Genomic DNA, 19,816 nt, shown 5'->3' on the forward strand with positions numbered 1-19,816 from the left:
CATTTTAAGACCTGGGGAATTCAATTTGTATGTTGTTGGGTCCCTTGAAAGGCCCTCTATAAAATGTATCTGTCTGGTTGGCAGCTATTTGTCTACCTGCTTACTTTAAAAAAGAAGAAAAATGCTAATGTAATGTAACTCCCCAAAGGTGGGTATTTTTGCCTTATTTCAAATCATGTAAATATCACCAGTTTACATCAAATTGTGCCATTTTGAATACCTTGGCCATGGCAATATTGGGTTTAAAGTGCACTTTAATCCTATAAATGAGGAAAAAAAATCCTTGTTGACTGGATTGAATCATACAATTTTATTTATTGTAAACCCGAGTATTTATTCATTTATTTAATTGAGCAATTTCAGGTCTTCAAGACACATTTAATTGTGTGGGGGTGGTAGGAAGATGAGAAACGGTTTAGAGCAGGGGTGGGCAAACATTTTGATTCGTGGTCCACTTGGGTTCTAGGGGCCGGACTGGGAGCAGACAATGTAGTGTTTTGGTATCCTATCCTCATCGGAGAAAACATGCTTTTATTTTAAATGAAAATGAACAAACTCATTACAAGAAAATGTCTGTCTTAGAGTGTGCCTCCTAGTGGGGACAAGTCAGAATTACACAGTAAATAAAACATAAATGAGGTTTATTCGTTTAATTTTTTTCGGTGGGCCGGATTAAAACATTTAACGGGCCGTATGTGGCCCCCGGGATGTAGTTTGTCCCATTGCTGGTTTAGGGAGTGGACAAACTTGTCTGCGAAGAAGACGAAAGGTTAGTAAGCCTCGAACAGGGAATCGTGTTTTATTTTTTTATTTTTTTTTTTTCAATAATATTAATAATTTAGGATGCCGATAACCAGCAGGTTTTTGCGACATCGATACTGTCTATAATGGTTACCTTATTTAATTTACAACACTTAATGCCGGAAGTACGTCATCTCAATCTCTTCCGGGGCAATGTTTGTCATTCATTCGCTTTCGCTTCCTCATGAGGAAAATTGTAGTGCATTAAGCACGTATGATAGAAGTACTACTACAGTTAAAATAAATGTCGTTTAGTTGAGTCAATATGATTGAGGTGCACGTTCTTCTAGTTAGCGTAAATGCTAAATGCCTCAATCCCGCAATAACAATGTAGTAGACGTATATTGATATTGCTACCTAGCATAATGGTTTTCCCGCACAGGTGCATCCTTAATCGGTTTTACAAATCAAAACCGCAGGCAACGGTCGTGCAGCTCTTGAGACAGTGCGAGACCTGGAACAGTTTCTTCCGAGAAATTACTCAACCAAAACGTAACGGTAGTATCATGGCTAAAAGAATGTCATCAAGTGCAGCAGCTTCAGGTCAAGATGGAATGAAGAGAGTTTCTATCGAGGGAAATATTGGTAAGATTCGTATTCGAGAATATGTGTGTGAGCCACCCAAGAGAGTTTCAACGGCTCCTGTGTGTTTTGACATTTTAGCTGTTGGTAAGTCAACCTTTGCAAGACTCTTGAGAGCAGCTTGTCCAGACTGGGAGGTGGTTTCAGAACCTGTCAGCAAATGGCAGAACATTGACAGCGGGACCTCAAAGGTGCGTAATGCGCATCTTCCTCATCGCAACCAAAATTAAAGTGAAGTTTGGGCAGAAATTGCTGGTGGATGCTGACCACACTGTAATATGAAATGTTGGAGAATAACGCATACATTAGCTGAACACTTTCAAGATGCATGTTGCAATGTAGCATAATTTGGTTACAATTACCTCAGAATTTAAGAAAGTAAAAACATGGATCAATTAAAAAGAAATTATCATTAAATCTAAAAAAGATAAAATTAATTGAATTTTGAAATGTTAAAATAAGAAATACATTTGTACAAAATATATATGCTTATTAATAATTAGTATATTGTTCTGGTTAAATCTAATTTCCACCTAAGTCTCGTAGGGTACTACGCTTAACAACGTAATTTGAAATGTGTTGAATGGATATGGAAACATTGTATATCATAACAGCATATGACAATGATAAAGAACTTGATTTATTGATGATGGAATGGAGATTAAAAGGTCGGAATGCAAAAGTTTAGACCTGCTCCTTGTTTTTGAAGTACAGTACATGTAAGTGGGTAAATTATGACTGCTGATTTTACTTTATATTTTATTTCTTCAATGTCTTGTTTGTGTGACAATTTTTTTTTCTCTGTTATATGAATGAGCATATAATGATTTTCCTATATTTTATACATGTTGGAAAAAAATGTTAAAGTTTAATCAGGCAAGATATGTGGAAGGCGGTAAAACTAAAGATAATAAATGTGTCCTATTAGTGTCATCTCTTTTTATTCTGCTCTACAGGAGAAGACCGTGAGCAATCTGCTGGAGATGATGTATCAGGACTCCAAGCGCTGGTCCTACACCTTTCAGACGTACTCGTGCTTGAGCCGCCTCAAAACGCAGCTGCAGCCCGCGCCTGCTCGCCCGCTCCACTCACAAGGAACACCGATCCGCGTTTACGAGCGTTCCGTCTACAGTGACAGGTTAGTCAGATGTGTGTGGGGCCATCCAGACTTGTCACAACACTATACACAATGCTCATACAGTCTAATAAAGTAAGCCAAATAACACAATTGTCCAAGAAGTCATTTTTAACTTGCTGTCATGAAAAATAACTAATGGGGTGAGCCATTAATTGAATTCAAGAGAATGCAACTTTCAAATTGCAAAGGCTACTTTTTTTTGGGGGGGGGGGATAATCTGTGCTTCATTTTGGTGAATTGGTAGTTGTTGTTTTTTTTTGGGGGGGACAAAATATCTAACGAGTATAGTGTCTTGATAAATTTTGTTTAAGAAGTGTAGTGCACAAATTACATATTGTTTCATTAAACATTAAAAGATGAAGTTATGGTCACAAATTTCTTTGTAATATTGCTGAATCTTATTTATGATTTATTGACTTATCTTAACACCACATTTGTTTGGCTAAATTTTGTCCGAGTGAATACTGAAAAGACAAGTCAAGTCAAAACATTTAGTAAGTTTACAACTCTAATTGATTCTTTTATATTCATTCATGGTTTATTTGCCTTCATTTATCTTAAGACCAACATACTGTATAGGACCAAAACATTTACGTGTAATTAAGATGATATTGTTTATTGTAATAAATCTTAACTTATTGCGTGCGTTTGTTGAAAAATGCATGGGAGGAGGACCTTGAAAAAAAAATCACATTAAATCGCAATTGAGGAAAACAAATTGCAACTCGTGTCAGCGAGGTTACATGCTGTATGGATGTCACAACTAATTTTCAGCAAAAAGTGTTTCTTGGTTGTCACGTTGACAGAAATAACTTGGCAGTTGTATATATTTAAAAAAAAAATGGCCGTATATTTAATAAAACAGAAGCAAGGATTCCAATGTGCATAAAATGCATGCAACTTTGAGGAGGGGATGGAATTAGTAAGGACCACCCTGCTAAGTGCATCTAAACTCCTCGCTAACATTTCTAGATCAATCTTATGTGCATTCAACTTTCCCTTTCCTCCACTTGCGCTCAGTTCCTCTTTTAATGTTCATCTCCTTGCAGCTGGCAATTTCTGTAAACAATCGGAGCGGAAGCCGAAAAGACGTAACAATACAAGACGCTACAATCCCATTCAAATTTCAGCATATCAAGCTCAAAACATACTCGGCTCTCCACGTCTCACTATCGTGACCAACATTAAAAGAACCAAGTGTTTATCAGAAGCGAGAAAGATATTTTAGTCCCCCGAAAAGTATGTTTATTATTGTAAGCCACTCTAATTTTGTACATTGCATTTGCACTTTTATTGAATTATGTATTGAAATGCATGTGAAAATCCACAAGTTCAGAGTTTTAGTTTTATTATGCAAGAATGTTAGATTATTTTTTTATTACAAGGGCAGACAGTTGCACAGTATGATGGCATTATTTCAGTATTCTTGTAAAGTTGTGCCATTTGGAGTATTTTCTGGAAACGTATTATTTGCTCTGAATTTGACTTTTAATGTTGTCTTATATGTTTTTCCTTCCCAGATACATTTTTGCCCTGAACATGTATGAGCTGGGTTGTATCAACTCCACAGAGTGGGCAGTCTATCAGGACTGGCACTCGCTCCTCGTGAATCAGTTTGGACACCAGGTAGCGCTAGAAGGCATCATCTATCTTAAAGCACCCCCTGAGGTCTGCACAAGCTCTTGCCATTAAAGGTATCAAGTTTGCACCCTTACCAGTGTTTAATTCCTGGCAAACATACATTTGTCAGAAATGTATGGAGCGCCTGCAGCGGCGAGGGAGGCCAGAGGAGAAGTCTGTGCAGCTGGACTATCTCCAAAAGTTACATGAGCAGCATGAGAGGTGGCTTGTGGAGAAAACAACTGAGTGAGTGAACTGGCGCTCTTTCGTGCTTTTTGAATAGTATTAACATGACTTCACTATCTTTTCCCAGGATCCATTTTGAGTCACTGACAAAGATCCCAGTGCTGGTGCTGGATGCTAGCGTAGAGTTTCAGAGTGACCCAACAGCACGGGAGAATTTCATCACACAGGTGAGATGACTCATTTAAAATTGCTGCTGCTTTTGCAAACGTTCACCACAAGAGGGCCCTCTTTGACATTGGAATCACGGAATCACATTGTTTTGCAGCAATCAACCATTTGATCTCTTTCATCCTTCCTCAGGTGAAGGATTTCTTCACTGCTTTATAAGGAGCGCTTCAGCTGCACCACGCACCAGTCAGAAGAGTCATGTGACATGAATGTGAACAGAGCCCCAAGCTCAATGGCTCAGGCAGTCATATAATAGTCAACTAATAAACTAAGATGCAGTCACTGTTGGACCACACCCTTTCAAGCACGTCTTAATTTGAATGTATACGTGCAACAATTTGTTCTGTTACACTCACTGCACATTTCTTCATGTAGACGCTTAACTAATGTTGGTTGAACTTGTGACAGCAATTTGAAAATTTTCTTAGTCTTTATGTATGTGAGTTTTTGATACATTCCTGGGAGTTGTCTTAATAAAGTTTTCTCTTTTTCACTTTGGTGGTCTTCTCCTGCTTCTCCTTAACACTGAGGTGTTAATGGCTGTATGGCATTGTAGGTGTTAATTGTTAACCAATTGCTGCTCGTCCAGAGGATTAAGGCTTTTGAAAATCTTAGGGCAGTGTGACAGGACAATGACCTTGGCTAGATAGTGCTTTTTTTTTTCCGTTTGTGGTGGTGTCTGATGTGCTCTGGTGATCAGAGGGCCCATTGGGATGCCTGGAATGGTCAGGGGTCATCAAAGGGCAGCTGTCTGCTATAAAGGGGCCTGTCTTCTCTTTTGTCTGCACATCACTTCAACCTGAGACCAGCTGAAGGAAGGAAGAAGACCTTAACCTGTCACTCTTACAGTTTCACTCTAAAATGTCTGTCTACATACTTCTTTTCTGCTCTTTCGGCCTGGTCTTGTCTATGCAAAGGTTTGAGTATCACGCAGGCCCGCGGGGCAGCATAGCCCAGAGAAACGCTTCCCCACACCCTCGTGGCAGGTTCCCTCTGTACATGATGCAACTGTATCGCTCATTCAAGGCGGCCGATGTCTCGTCAACGGCGGATGTCGTCACTGCTGACAGTCGTCCAGCTCGAGACTCGGACTCCATCGTCAGTCTCATGGCAAATGGTGAGTCAACTGAATGGTTTTGTATTTGCCGCTCGTTTCTCCAACAGATCTCCTTCGCCTGCTGTTATCTATCATCTGACCCTTCCCTTTTTACAGCCCAGCAAGTGTCAAAATGCTTATTCCACTTTAAAGGCTTTGTCTGTTTTATGTGTGAGGGTGTGTATATTAGCCCTCAGACGGCCTTGCATAGGGGGGTTCAATACACATCCTGTCCTGTTCTGCCTCCCACAACATGGTTGTGACATTTGTCCAAGGATCTGGTTTGTCCAGTCACCAAGCCTGCCTTTATTATGGAAAAGCCGTTTGAGCAGTTTATTCACTATGCTTGATGACCAGTTGCATGCTCTTTGTCCCCAATAAGACAATTCAACCCCCTTGTAGAACGTCTGTGTCTTAATTGTAAATGCTTCTCCACTACTGTGTGAGATTTGGCACGCTAGTAGGGCAATGCTCATTTGTTTTGTTTTTTTTCAATTCAATTACTTGTAGCACACAGTTGCCTAGTGTGTAGTTTTGCCACACTAGTAATTGTAGTCGTCCTACTATGTCACGTGGAAAACGTTCACTATTCATTTTTTTAACAGAGTGCTGAATTGATTTGACCTTAACTGTCCTTAAATTAGATATCAAGGCTATCAAATGAATCAGAAATCAGAAATCACAGCACTGGGAGGGAGAGCCGTTAGCCGCTACGTCTATGCGCGCCGCCATCTTGGCAAAAAAAAAAAAAATGCTCAAAAGGCATGTTATAAAGATCTTTGAGCATTTATTTGAGGTACACTAGTTTTTGTTAATTATTTATTGCATTAGTTGGATAGCAAATAAATGCTCAAATAACTGTTTCAGCATTTATTCAATGCGTTTGTTGCTTTCACAATTAAGAAACAATATCAGGTGAATGCTTATAAAAGACAATTATTATTTAGTGCGCTGAATTATCTTGTTAGAGAAGACAAATAGCATACTAGTACACTGGCCTCAAAATGGATATTGAATAAATGCTTAAATAGCTTCCACATCCTGTTTTTCATTCAGATGTTTTTTTTTCTTAAGGTTGCCATCAAGTGGGCGACAGATGGGCTGTTACTTTCGACATATCGTCCATTTCAACCAGCGACAGAGTCTATTTAGCAGAGCTTCGCATCCGACTCCCAGGCCTGTCCGCACGCAAGCGAGCCATGGTGGATTTGTATCACTCCCGAAACTGTGAACATGAGAAGGGCCGAGCGTGCCAGGACGAGCGCCTCCTCCTGGGGAGCGTCAGCACGTCCTCTGGCAAGTCTTCATGGAAGGTTTTCAACGTCACCGCACTTTTGAGGTACTGGCTTTACCAAGGTGACAGAGAGTTGGCCCAGGAGGCCTCGGCAGAACCTGAACCTGACCTTGGGAGCGGTTCTGGGGATTTTGGTGAAATGCCAACTCTTTTCAAGAATCCAGGAAGGCAAAGTTGTCCAACCACTATTAGGGCACTGATGGTGCTCTTCTTTAAACATGACCTCCCTCAGGAAGGTCACTCGGCCTACAGCCTTATACACACAGTGGAAAACTCCAAGTACGTCACCATGGAGCGAAGCAGTGGCGAAAGCCAAAGTCGGCGCCACAAAAGGAACAGGATGGAGAGGGTGATGGAAGCGGCCGGCCCCGTGCCCACCGTGGCACTAGACGGCATGCAGCGGCCCCTTTGTCGCAGAGTTGACATGTGGGTGGACTTTGACCACATCGGATGGGACGAGTGGATCGTGCATCCAAAGCGCTTCAATGCTTATCGGTGCGAGGGGGAGTGTCCGACACCCCTGGACGATTCCTTCAACCCCACCAACCATGCGTACATGCAAGTAAGGAAATTTGACGGTAGATGGTTGAATGCAATCACATTTGGTGCTGCTGACTCATGCTTTGTTCTGTTGTTGTTGTTGCAGAGCCTTTTGAAATACCACCACCCGGAGAGGGTGAGCTGCCCGTCCTGTGTACCGACGCGCCTCGGCCCGCTGTCCATGTTGTACTACGAGAACGACGACCTGACCCTGCGTCATCACGAGGACATGATTGTCGAAGAATGCGGCTGTCACTGAGTGGTCTGAGCGAGTCGCCTTCTCACCAATATTGTGCCTGGCAAGAAGGGTGACGCTCTCAATACTTGATTCTTCCTTTCGTATGAAAATGTTTATCTATTTATACTCTATATTGTATATTTTGTACATAAAATATCCCAAATTTATTAAAATTAAATTTTTACATGAGTGTTGTGCTTTGTATTTTCTGACACATTTGAGCGATGCAATAATGACGCTCATTGAAGTACTTACTAAAACTAATTTTTACGGTGGGTGAGAAAGGCCACCACAATTGCAACTCCACGACGCAACAACTTTGAACTACAGTGCTATTGCAAAAGCCACGACACAACGGAAGTGACCGAAACTCACGCGGGATGGGAAAAGACACAAAGCTGGAATAGTAACGTTGAAGCTTTACAGTTGTAAACCTTAACAATTGTATTATTAATTCTACGTCCACATGATATTATCCTCGAAATATTAAGAATAGTGTAACAAATTAGTCGAGGTTGAGAGTACGAAAAGCAAAGAAGCTGACGGAGAAGAGAGGGAGGGAGATCCGTGTGTAATGATGACGGAACGAGTTTCTTTAAGTTGGCGTTGGTGTAGCCGTGTGGTAACAATAAAAGACGCAATAACTAAATGAACGTTGAGTCTTTTGAAGACACTACAATACTTTGACAAGTACTTGCCATTTATGTGCCACATGCCACGGACCATATTTTCTGGTCTATACGGCGCACCTGTATATAAGCCGCAGTAACTCTTTTTGGGGAAGAAAACAAAACAAACAACCAAAAAAAGGATTTCAAGCCACACCAGGCTATAAGCCGCCGTTTGCTATGTCGAAAAAAATAGTTTTTTTACTGTATGTACAGAACAATTTTGTACTGTGAATGCACTTAAAGGTACATAAGCAGATTGTTAAAACAGTGCCTTTTAACACGGCAACAACTTTGCTAATTAAAACAGAATAGACCCAAGAGAAAAAAAAAGTCGAGATTTATTTAGCGTATTTTCTGAACTAAAGAGCGCCCCTAACCGGTGAAGGAAAAATCCACAGAAAAGCCGCACTGTTGTATTAGCCGCATGGTTCACAATTTAGGAAAAAAGTAGCGGCTTATAGTCCGGAAAATACAGTACTAAACATAATATGAAGCAGTTGTAACTCAATATTTATCTAATAACATGCCAAAATAATAAACAATTTGAATGAAGTACATCACTGTCACCAGAGCTGCTGATTAATAAATGTAATGTTCCGCTTGTTGAACATGGCTTGCTCAGACCAACTAATTAGAGCAGGGGTGGGCAAGCTTTTTCAATGGTGTGCCACAATGGGTTCTAAAATTTGACAGAGGGGTCGGACCAGGAGCAGATAGATAGAGTGTTTTGGTAACCTCACCTCATTGGAGAAAAAAAAATATTTAATTTAATATCAAATTAAAATTAACAAAAGCATGACAAAATATCTGTGTTTGACGCACCAAAGTATTTAGAAAACAAAACATTGACAAGGTTTATTCATTTAATTTTTTCCAAGTTTGGCGGGCCGGATTAAAGCGTTTAATGGGCCGGATGTGGCCCCCGGGCCATAGTTTATCACGGCCTGAATTAGAGGATGGAAGAATGCAGATGTTATTGTAGGCCAGCTATGGCTAGCCCTCTGAGGCGATTTGAAAATCTGAACCATTTTCATTGCTAATAAAGTTCAACAGCTTTTACGAGTGATTCTGAAGTCAGGCTAGATTAACATGGCAACAGGTAGAGGCTGAAATCGGATTGGACAACAAATTCCGCATAGCTCCACAAACAGGAAGCAGATCAGCCAAGTGAAATGCTCCAAAATGAAGAGCTTGGAATAAATTAATACATTTTCATGGTACTCCAATTTAGAATGTAGGCCAGTGCTTCTGATCACATTTAGACTCACGTGAAAGGCGTCACCATTAATTCATACAATGCATTTAAGACCAAGGACTAGTCTACTTGTCCAAAAATATAATTTCATTATACATATTTCATTATCATTTGGTTTTGCTATTTGAATGGAAAAAACATAAATATCTAGTTCGTTTTTTTTGCAATGCAAAATTCAATTGAATTTGGTTTGTGTTATCCCGTTTCTATTGTAAGTAGCGACTGTTAACTCTGAAGTAAAAGTCTGTGATCATTCCATACTAAAATAAATAATTTTAGACCATATTTGGTTCCACAACATACATCTCCGAACTTTAAGTGCCTGACTTCCATGCAAGCTGCATGGTTTCAATTCCCACTCAGCGACAGAGTGAATTTGAGTATAAATTGTTGTCCATTTAAATAAGGGGTCTTGCGACATGCACCGAGTGTAGAAAATTGGCATGTAAAATGGCTGGATGGACAACCTACATATCTTAACTATTTGAGCATCAACTATCACACATGCAATACACACCACACCAGAGATGGACTCTTTGCTCACTGTGATTTGCTTAACCTGCTCAGAGATCCTGATCTGTAGCGTCATCCTCCCCTCAAATGTATGTTGGGGTCACATCCTCATCAGTCATTAGGGGGCATCTCTGGCTTCTTTTGTTGATTGAGATCACACACGCTGGCTGCAATGAATCAATGTAGCAAGGGGGGAAAAAAAAAAATCAGTAGCGCTGGTTTGTTTAGACGAGGGGGTGTCAGGAAGCAGAGGTGACAAGGAGAGTTGAGGCCAGCAGGGCAATGTGGGGGTGGCGGGGCCAGCACAAGCGTCTGGATGTGGACGCTACTGTGAAGGAAGGACGGAACGGACTGCAAGTAATCACATGAAACTGTCCAATCCACACGTCACCTCACATCTAGCAACACAAGCAGACGGACAGGAATCTCACCCGGCCGACTCATTGACATGCATCCATTATTTTGTCGGTCAAAGAAGGTCCAATGTGCCAATTATGCCGGGAAATACACACAATATACGTTCGTTGGATTTTTTTTTTTTTTAAACCACTGAAATAGGTTTCGCAGATGCAAGTCCTTACTCTCTAAGTAGAAACGTATTGGGACATCTGGTAAACACACTAACAAGTGAAAATGAAAGAAATATACATTTCTGTCACCCTAAGTAAAGGCTCATTTGAATAAAAATGTTTTATGCTTTACCAGCTGTCCCTGTTTCAGCGGTAATACTATTATATTTTCAAATTTTCAAATAACGTGTGGGAGCCCATTTTGTATCGACATGGCGGCAGTGGGAGTTGCCCAAATGCATATTGACCTTTCTTTTCCACACAGGCTGCTGACAGAGCTTATCAGCTGGTTCTTTGAGGAATTCTGCTGATATGACTTGCGTTTGGGAGACCTTGCAGTCTCCCAAACACATCTGTAGTTTGAAGGGCAGTAGCTAAAGGAGAAGGCAAGGCATGCCTCTTTTACTCTGCACAAAAAAAAAAAAAAAACACTCGCACAAACTGTAAAAATAAGAACAGATAAAATCAAGTTCAAACTGAGGTAATCGTTACTTTTGAATATTTAAACAAGCATATTTCTATTGCCCGTGCAGTTGGTCCCACCCCACTGAATATGTATTCTGACCAATGAAGTGGAAGCAAAAGCAGATTGTTAAATCACAAGCACACATAAATGTACAATGCACACAAGCATTTTGAATTTTCTTTAATGTTGTGACTCGCACAAACGGTCAGATCAGATTCAAAATGGAACCAGTTTTAAAGTCCCAAATGACATTTGGGACATTTCAACACAGCATCTGAAAGTGTGTGTGGAAATAATTGCATAAGGGCGGGACAAATTATTGGGGAATGGTTCTTTCAATTCTGATTGTCTCGTAGCTTGCAGTGTGCTAATAGGCTTGTTTACAAGTGTACATCTTCAACTTAGAGTAAGGCATACTCGTTTTGAGCTATAAGGCAGATAGAGGTTCAATCACAGATTTATTCTGGGTGCCCAAAAAAAAAAAAAAGAAAAATTTGAAAACGTGACCATCTTCAGCAAACAGCTTTTGGGACAAGATGGTAGCCCGAGCCTCTTTCCAAAGTATCTTGATGATACGCTTCACACGACACTTAGACTACTCAGATGTCCATTTCAAACTGTGCATCATCACCTTAAAAACACACAAACACACACTGTTTGAATTTCTGCATAATCAGAGAGGCCTGTAAATAAATAAATAGCGTATTTCAACATCTTCCGTTTGACAAAAATAATCAACAGTTTACTGTAATCGAATATAAATCATTAGTTGCCGCCCCATTCCAAGATAAAGGCAAATGAAGCACGAATATTTAAGACTTTATCTACTACAATTATAGCAATATTTGCAGTTAGCAACTTGCATTTTACCATATCATGCTTACATTGAAAATGTAAGTAACCCTTCAGCCCCTGCAGTAAAGTCATATTTACAGTAAATACTTGCACAAAAACATTTTAAATCCATAAATATAAGTATCATTCTTTCTTTATTGATTTTGTTTTATTGGCTCAAGTTTATATTCCATAAACTATGAGTTATCTCTATTTGACATGCTTGTATCAAGATTTTGTCAAATTTAGGAAAATGTCGCCATTGTCTTGAACATACCACTGATGTTGCTAGCAACTGCACCGCTGGTGTTTAGTAGTTCTCCATCATTGGCCTTCTTCTCATTGGAAGGACTTGTCACACCGGGAATGTCTGGAAGGCCTCGCGGAGGTGTTTTGGCCAGAGGAGAGCTGCGATAACCCAGCAGGAATTTGCGGTCATAGATAATCCTGGTACCTTTGGTATGGAAACACGAATATTCAGTCAAAAACATGTCATAAAGTTAGTTTTAATGCACACTAATGAAACATAAGCCTTTTATTTAACCTTTTTCTGGAACGCTTTATCCTCTCTCCACTACCACATTCAGTTGAAGGTTATTGTCAACCTAAACGTAAAACTAAAAGAATTACACATCATCTGTTGAAAACAAACACCTAACATAGGATGAGAATCGCCATAGGCACACACACGTCTAACAAGTAGCATCTAGGTAACAACAACTGGTTACCCTTTAAGCAATGGGTATCCGAACACAAACGGTCCCGCAACACATGTAGACAGACCATCTAACAATACTCACAAGCACATATGCTTGTGAAAAACGACTAATATTGTATTACTGTCATACTGAGATCCCTAGGGAGCAGCTAAGCCTCCAGTGTAGCATATCTGTATGTCTGTCTTACACTGCCCCAAGGTGGCCAAGGTGAATAGCACAAGGTTAGGAGAAAGTGTGACAAAAACGGTTGACATTTTTTTAACTGGCTTTAATTAGCTAATTATTGTATGTTTTAGTAAAATTTAATATTAGGGAGTTATTTTTCTGAACACATTGAAAAGAAGGACACCAAATGAAAAGGAAATAAATAAATCACATATTGATACTTAAAAGAAAAACATCAACAGCAATTCATAATCAAGTCAATAAATTTGAAATTCATCTTCCATTGAGGGCTGTGATTGAAGGTGGAATGAATAACATTTCAAATAATTTTTCAGGCCATTGAGACTTGAATGTTCAGCCAGATGGGAGAAGACTGAATGAATGTTGAAGAGGATGAGAGGGGCTTTCTGTGATTGAGGTAGCATTCCTGATAAAACAGCGCACATGCAGATGAGACAGCAGATTTTGTAGCCAACCAATTATTTTGCCAGCTTGCTTTGATATTGTGGAAACACTAGTTGCATTTTTAAAATCCTAAACACTAGATGCATTTTTTTTTAATCCTAGGTTTATCAGGTTACTTACAATACCGACAACATCTATAAAACTGTGCGTATATCAACAGCATAACATCAAAAGTCAAATGCCTCTGAAGTTATGATGTTAGCATATGACTATAATCAATAAAAAGCAAGGAGAGGTCACTTGAAACTTCAATGGCGATATAGAGAGTTGATGGATGGAATAAACACTGATTGAATAAGAACTCTCCAACCACCATTACAAAGTTATTATAAATTTGCTTTCCTACTTTTATTTGAGACGAGGGAATTAAAGTTTTTTAAGTGCCTACAATTCAACCAAGAAGTGGGGAAAGGTTGGTTTGGAAGCTGATGTTTGTTAATGCAAAAGCATTTTCCCAAATAAAATAAGCAAGTATATTAATAATTTCTAATTGCATGTGCAGAAAATTTGTGGATTAGTAATGCAATTATCTTGCCTGCATACTGACACTTGTTGATGACGCATTCCTATCGGTAACGCAATGAGCGGAAGTGACGTCACATCAAATGTGTCAGACAATCGATAAAGTCCTTGCATCATGGAGATAACCAATGCATTCCATTCTTTGCAGGCACATTACTTGCAGACAAGATTAAAAAAACTTTCATTTTGGTTCTACTGCCGGTTTTCTTTGTTCTTCGGCTGCTATTCGGTTGCAGAGTTTACAAGTAGAACGCAACTTTGGCTTTTGTGTTCACGAATTAAAAAAAGAATTCATGTAAAAACTACTGTGGGTTTGACGCTCAATTTGAAGCATTTCGTGTCCGAAACGACGCACTATCCATGAACCTTAGCAGCTAGCGTTAGCATAGCTTGTGACAGTAGTAGGCACTCTCTCCGAACAAAAACGACCAAGGTGATGACGATTAAATGTACGTACCACCGGGAGTGGTGCTGAAAGCGGTGCCCCCGGGAGTAGTGGAGTAATCTTGGGGCATGTGCTCAGCATCGTGGATGGCCACCCTCCTGATCGACGGGATGGCCGTGGCATCGCTCGTCTGGCAGTCGGTGGACATGTTCTCCTAATAACACGTTTGAAACTCAAGTGGGATAGACTCAACTTTAAAAATCTGCTTTAGCTCAAGTACACCAGGACAACTGAGCACGCACCACCACGCCGTGCCTCTGATACGAGTATTCTCGCAAAAACAAAAATAAATACCCGATATCATTAAGTGCAAATAATTGGAATGCGTAACAAAAAATGCCACATTTCAGCAGGCTCGCGCGCCCACACACACACACACGGGCTGTTCGGGTTCTTTGTTGCAAGTACCTGAACGCGTCTCGTACTTGCACACACAGACACGCGCACGCACACACAAAACTAAACCACTAGACAACCAGACAGACAGGCTAAATTACATCCACACGTGGACACAGTGAGTTATCACCGCCTCCAAGTGGCCAACAGCGATTCCTGCACTTGGTTGGAAATTATTCAAACTCTCGTCTCATACGCCCTATTCAATCGTGTACCCCAACTCCCACTCCCCCGCTTACATACACCACTATAACGCTTAACACACACCACTGAAAAGTAATAGTCAATGCTGTAAAGCGATTTTTTTTAAACAATAAATCGCCCCAAAAAAATCCGTGATTAATCACATTTTTCAACGACCATTTTTTGTGACGATTGCATCTGGTATTTACCTGAATTTATCTATTCTGGTATGTATTGTATGTGTTTTAATTTGTGTTCAAATTTCGTGCTAATTAATATTTCACCAGTGGCGGACCGTCAAGGCCTACAAGGCCTTCTCTCCTGGCCTAACATAATCAAGAAAGAAATGATCATATTCTTCGTATTGATGTCATAATATATCCTAGCGTTGTATTTTTATGTGAGAGTTTTTATCCAATCAGAATTCCGCTAGCTCCTGTTGCCAGGCAGGTTTCACAATACTAGTAGCTCGCACGATTCTTTCCGAGGCCTTCAGATTCATTTGTGCAGGCATCCCTTCTGTCAAATCAATAAACTTTCAGATTTGACAGACAGTTGCGATAGCCAATGAGATCACGAGTTGGTTACAGTGAGCCTTCTCGCTAGCCTTACGTTGAGGGTGATGAACACGATCTGTGATTGGATACTCGTGAGGGGGCAGCTATGGGGCCATTATTGGAGCAAAACTATTTACAAATGCGTATTTCAATCCACAAATGAGTAAAAAGAATCCGTCCCTGTAACCAGAGAGAGTCACAAATGCTACAGCTGCAGCAGATGGACGACCCCGTGGAGTTTATATGCGATTAGTTTAAATAGAAGTGTTTACGAAAGAGAAGCTTTGTTAATGTGTCAATTGGCAGGTGTAGGGAAGTCTCATCCGTTTTTTTTTTTTTTTTGCTTCAGTGGTTATTTATTTCATTTTGTTAGTGTATCGATATGTAATGTTCTTGTTACGACCCCTAGAGGGCAGTGGTGCCTAGGGCAGGGGTGGGCAGGCCATAGTGGGTTCTAAAATTTGACAGAGGGGTCGGACCAGGAGCAGATGGATGGAGTGTTTCGGTAACCTCACCGGTGAAAAAAAAAATACATTTAATTTTAAATGAGAGTGAACAAAAGCATTACAACAATATATATGTCTTTGAAAAACCACAATATTTAGAAAATAAAACATTAACAAGGTTTATTCATTTAATGTTTTTTAAGTTTGGTGGTCCGGATTAAAACGTATAACGGGCCGCATGTGGCCCTCGGGCCGTAGTTTGCCCAAGCCTGGCGTAGGGTATTTAGTTCTATGACCGGATGTTAACATGGAGTAATGAGGAAATAAAGACGCACTAACTAAGTGAGTTCGAGGTATAACGTACAAACAATGCAGTTCGTTCCACTTTATTCTTGAATTTATTTATTTATTACACCATATTGAAAATGCTTTGCTACAGCTCCAGATGTTGTCAAATGCGCTATATAAATAAAGTTGTATTGTATTGTCTAAAATTTTAAAATGTTATCTGTTTTAGTTTTTAATGAGCGATATTTGTTAGCTATAAAATAAAACATCACACCTGACAAATACACCATGTTCCAAAAAAACTAAAACTAATAAAAAAAAAACTAAAACTAAGCATTTTCTCAATAACTAAAAGTAATAAAACCTAACAAATCTATTGTGAAAACTAATTAAAACTAACTCAATTACAAATTCAAAACAAAATAAAAACTAAAATGAAAAATCCCAAACTATAATAACCCTGGTGAGCATAGATTGTTTTGAAAGGTGCCGATTAAAATAACCAAAGCATTTTGTTTCAATATATTATTGTCGATATAATATAAGATAGAGGTGCATGATGTGTCTCATCAGAAAGAAAACATTCACAATCACATTGCATTTCTTTATTAATTTTGTAAATGTTGAGCTGGTGTACAGAGTAGGTTGTCAACAGATGTTCTTGGATTTGATTGGACTGAAAGGTTTTTCTTTTGTACATGACGACTTAAAATTCATGTTCGATTCCCCATAACAATAATAAAAAATGCAAACAAAACAAGTTCAAATACCCGCGAGACCCTTATTCATCCTCAGGTGCAGGCATTACCCAGAAGTCAACAGTCTCTTTGTAGCTACATCTGAAGGTTTGATGCTAAAAGTACATCCATAACATAACTAAAATCCCAGTTGACACATTGGGGTGCATAGCATTCTAACTAAATATATATATTCTCATATATATATATAAATATTCATATATATATATATATATATATATATATATATCGCCTTTTATGTTAAAAACATTTTCTGTGCATGTGTGCGTTTGCATTCCTTAGTATTGAGTAATATGATAATATTATCCATCCATTCTAAAAGGAATATACAGTACATGTCTTCCCTAATTTTTGCAATGGAAATATTTTTGCATGAATTGGTGCATGGCGTCACTTCAGTAGTCTCTTCATCAGTAATAAAGCGTCCCTCTGTGTGCACATTGCAAGACTCTTCCACATTCAGCGTGTCGCCGTGTGGAAGCATATACTGTACAGTATAGGGTAAGGCGTGGGGGAGTGGATTGGGGGTGGGCTGCGTTGAGGGAAAATACTTGTCATCATCTAACCACGAGAGTCACCGAGATTTTCTATTGCACCCATATATTGTCTGTTCAATACATCCCCAACCCTAACCCAACCCTGACATCAGTAGGAGCCCCTGCTTCAAAAACAAAGCCCTTATGAGCAAAACATAAGGGGAAGTACAATATTACACTCTTTCTCTTTACCTCATTGGTGTTTTCAAAAGCATCAAATAGAAAATATAACATGAAGGGATGCTTGGATGTTTAAAAAAAAAGGGTGTGGCTTCATTGAAATTAGTGTAACTTATGTTTGCCATGAGGGTGATGATTGACAGCAAATACAGAAGGTACAGTATATGTTTCATCTACTATAGCATAGTCAATACATCAACACATAACAATTACAGTATCACCAAGACTTTACATTCATCTGTGGCTTCTAAAAAAAACAAACACATAATAGATCCATTTGTATTGCAACATTGTGTGAGACTAAGCAAGAACTGGTCGTCAACACAACCCGAAAAAGAAAAGGCTTGCATGTTGTCAAATGAGATGAGATGGCACATTTACCGAGGTGAACCAAACGTTCAACTTAGGAATTATTATTACGGTGACTAACAAAACAAACAGTGAGCACTTTGCATGAGGACATCTTCCCTAAACGCAACTGTAGTATCAAATAAACAACCTCTTTACATGACTTAAAACTGAGTTTTCAAAGAGGCAAAGTGATCAAATGTGCAATTCTAATGTTCTGACATCATTTCTGAATGGAGTAAAGCTGTGACCCACAGACTGAAAGCTCGACTGTGACCCCCGGAATCCTCTCACCATGTCCTTTTATGAGCGCACTTATTGCTTCCTCATCACGAGACACAATGACAACTAAACACGCTTGAGCGAGGGTGGGCTCACATTTGTGGCTCAGTCTCTCTTCACAGTGATTTGCTGGCCGGCTCTGCTACGCATGCACGCGAGGCCAAGGAGACAAACACGAGAGCTCAACACATTGACGACCCGCACCACAACAGGTGACACCCTTTTAAGCCTCATAGATGGAGGTGACTTTGGATGCCACCAAGGGTTCCGGAGGTGGGCCGTACTGCTACATAGTTTTGGGTAAAAACGGAAGCAGAAGTTGCTTTTTGGCTCATACTGACGAACACAAAGCTCACAGGAAGAAGAAAACTGCGACATAACTCCTCCATGGTATGTGCCATTTACAATGTCTTATTGCGGGAAGGTCGCACATGGCCTCCTTCACGTTCAAGCACACTACACACTGCAACAGTAAATGACTGACAACTTGTCGAACCCTCTGTGTGTAAAGTCGGAGGGGAAAAAGCACATGGAGAGCATGGGAAAAGGTAGGTCACATTTGTATGTTGCTGTCCACACAAAGATATATATAATATAATATAATAATAGAGTATAGGTTCAGATTGAGTGGGAGAAGAAGAGGGAGGAAGACCGTTGCAGCATCAGTGGGACGTTGAACAATAATGCAACACTGCAGTTTAGTGCATACCATAATATGTACAAGACACATATCCTTAGGTGATGGTTATAGCATTGCTCGCTTCGGATTTGATTTGTGTTGTTCTTTGCTGGAAGAGAGGTCATAGGTCACCTCTAGATGGACCTCTACTGTTATTGCTCCCATTTTTTGGAAAGTTGGATCATGTTTCCCGATCGGATTAGACGTACCCCACATTTCATGCCTGTATCCACACAGCCGAATCGCCCCCATATGCCCCCCACCCCCTCCCACACCCACTTTCGGTATTTGTAGTTAAAGACAGGCCATGCGGCGACAGTCGCTCATGCTGACAGACGACAGGAAGCAGGTTTTGGGTGCTACTTTTTTGTCTGTTTTGTTTTATAGGAAACCATGCTTCTAGTTTAGTACTTTGTCCTCATGTTTTTTTTGTTTTTTTAATTTTTAATGAAAAAAAAAGTATATATTTTTTTAAAACTAAAATTATCCTTCTGCTAAGTGCAACAGCAGCGACTTGTCATTCATTCATTTCTTTTGTCTGCCTTTTTTTGTTTGTTTGTTTGTTTGTCTGTGAGTGTTCTTCAGCTTGTGTCATCTGCTGCTGGTCATGTGTCCATGTAGGAGGTTTTGGGGGACAGGCTAGACTCCTGCAGAGAACTCTGAGGACAGAAGAACACATGCTCGTTTAGGACAATCACCATTTTTTTTCCCGACCACATTATTAAACGATGATAACATTGGCAAGCTACGGTGGCTGATCCTTCGAGGGCAACGACATGTACAGTCAACCACTGCATACCTGCCATGAATAAGGTT

At 39.8% G+C, this 19,816-nt stretch overlaps 4 protein-coding genes across 6 annotated transcripts in view; 2 read left to right on the top strand and 2 right to left on the bottom strand.

Annotated features, from left to right (window-relative positions):
- The first annotated feature begins 955 nt into the window (after positions 1-955).
- On the top strand, positions 956-5,048 carry dguok (deoxyguanosine kinase). The gene is made up of 7 exons (XM_088305728.1): positions 956-1,386; positions 1,465-1,574; positions 2,340-2,521; positions 4,042-4,189; positions 4,272-4,387; positions 4,455-4,554; positions 4,688-5,048. Exons 1-7 carry the CDS (start codon positions 1,167-1,169, stop codon positions 4,712-4,714), a joined length of 903 nt encoding a protein of 300 aa, XP_088161854.1. The 5' UTR covers positions 956-1,166; the 3' UTR covers positions 4,715-5,048.
- Positions 5,049-5,400: 352 nt separating this feature from the next.
- On the top strand, positions 5,401-7,744 carry spaw (southpaw). The gene is made up of 3 exons (XM_088305727.1): positions 5,401-5,672; positions 6,726-7,507; positions 7,592-7,744. Exons 1-3 carry the CDS (start codon positions 5,417-5,419, stop codon positions 7,742-7,744), a joined length of 1,191 nt encoding a protein of 396 aa, XP_088161853.1. The 5' UTR covers positions 5,401-5,416.
- A 3,618-nt stretch (positions 7,745-11,362) lies between these two features.
- LOC148344439 (eukaryotic translation initiation factor 4E-binding protein 2-like) lies at positions 11,363-14,896 on the bottom strand. Of its 2 annotated transcripts, XM_088305731.1 has the most exons (4): positions 14,756-14,884; positions 14,360-14,501; positions 12,309-12,485; positions 11,363-11,828 (listed from the first exon to the last, which is right to left on the bottom strand). In XM_088305731.1, the coding sequence occupies exons 2-4, from the start codon at positions 14,493-14,495 to the stop codon at positions 11,797-11,799; spliced, it is 345 nt and encodes a 114-aa protein (XP_088161857.1). In that variant the 5' UTR covers positions 14,496-14,501; positions 14,756-14,884; the 3' UTR covers positions 11,363-11,796. The 2 variants fall into 2 exon arrangements, with proteins under 2 accessions (XP_088161857.1, XP_088161856.1); XM_088305730.1 differs by having other exon boundaries at positions 14,360-14,896.
- A 1,911-nt stretch (positions 14,897-16,807) lies between these two features.
- LOC148344440 (ankyrin-1-like) overlaps positions 16,808-19,816 on the bottom strand; it is a 73,231-nt gene continuing 70,222 nt past the window's right edge. For both annotated transcript variants that reach the window (XM_088298030.1, XM_088298023.1), the window contains one exon: positions 16,808-19,659. The gene's annotated coding sequence lies outside the window, so the exon portion shown is untranslated. The remainder of the gene's footprint in view (positions 19,660-19,816) is intronic.

Source organism: Idiotropiscis lumnitzeri, chromosome 1 (genome assembly GCF_059441095.1).
Source record: "Idiotropiscis lumnitzeri isolate Australia: NSW breed Sydney's pygmy pipehorse chromosome 1, RoL_Ilum_1.0, whole genome shotgun sequence".
Classification (NCBI taxonomy): Eukaryota; Metazoa; Chordata; class Actinopteri; order Syngnathiformes; family Syngnathidae; genus Idiotropiscis; species Idiotropiscis lumnitzeri.

Excerpts from the sequence above, each read along its gene's own strand:
- LOC148344439 (XM_088305730.1), bottom strand. The coding sequence starts at position 14,495 with ATGTCCACCGACTGCCAGACGAGCGATGCCACGGCCATCCCGTCGATC. Across the intron at positions 12,486-14,359 it reads TTTCAGCACCACTCCCGGTG|GTACCAGGATTATCTATGAC; the intron begins GTACGTACATTT and ends TCCATACCAAAG. Across the intron at positions 11,829-12,308 it reads AGTTGCTAGCAACATCAGTG|GTGATGATGCACAGTTTGAA; the intron begins GTATGTTCAAGA and ends TGTGTTTTTAAG.
- spaw (XM_088305727.1), top strand. The coding sequence starts at position 5,417 with ATGTCTGTCTACATACTTCTTTTCTGCTCTTTCGGCCTGGTCTTGTCT. Across the intron at positions 5,673-6,725 it reads CGTCAGTCTCATGGCAAATG|GTTGCCATCAAGTGGGCGAC; the intron begins GTGAGTCAACTG and ends TTTTTTCTTAAG. Across the intron at positions 7,508-7,591 it reads CCAACCATGCGTACATGCAA|AGCCTTTTGAAATACCACCA; the intron begins GTAAGGAAATTT and ends TTGTTGTTGCAG.
- dguok (XM_088305728.1), top strand. The coding sequence starts at position 1,167 with ATGGTTTTCCCGCACAGGTGCATCCTTAATCGGTTTTACAAATCAAAA. Across the intron at positions 4,190-4,271 it reads ATCTTAAAGCACCCCCTGAG|AAATGTATGGAGCGCCTGCA; the intron begins GTCTGCACAAGC and ends TACATTTGTCAG. Across the intron at positions 4,555-4,687 it reads GGGAGAATTTCATCACACAG|GTGAAGGATTTCTTCACTGC; the intron begins GTGAGATGACTC and ends ATCCTTCCTCAG.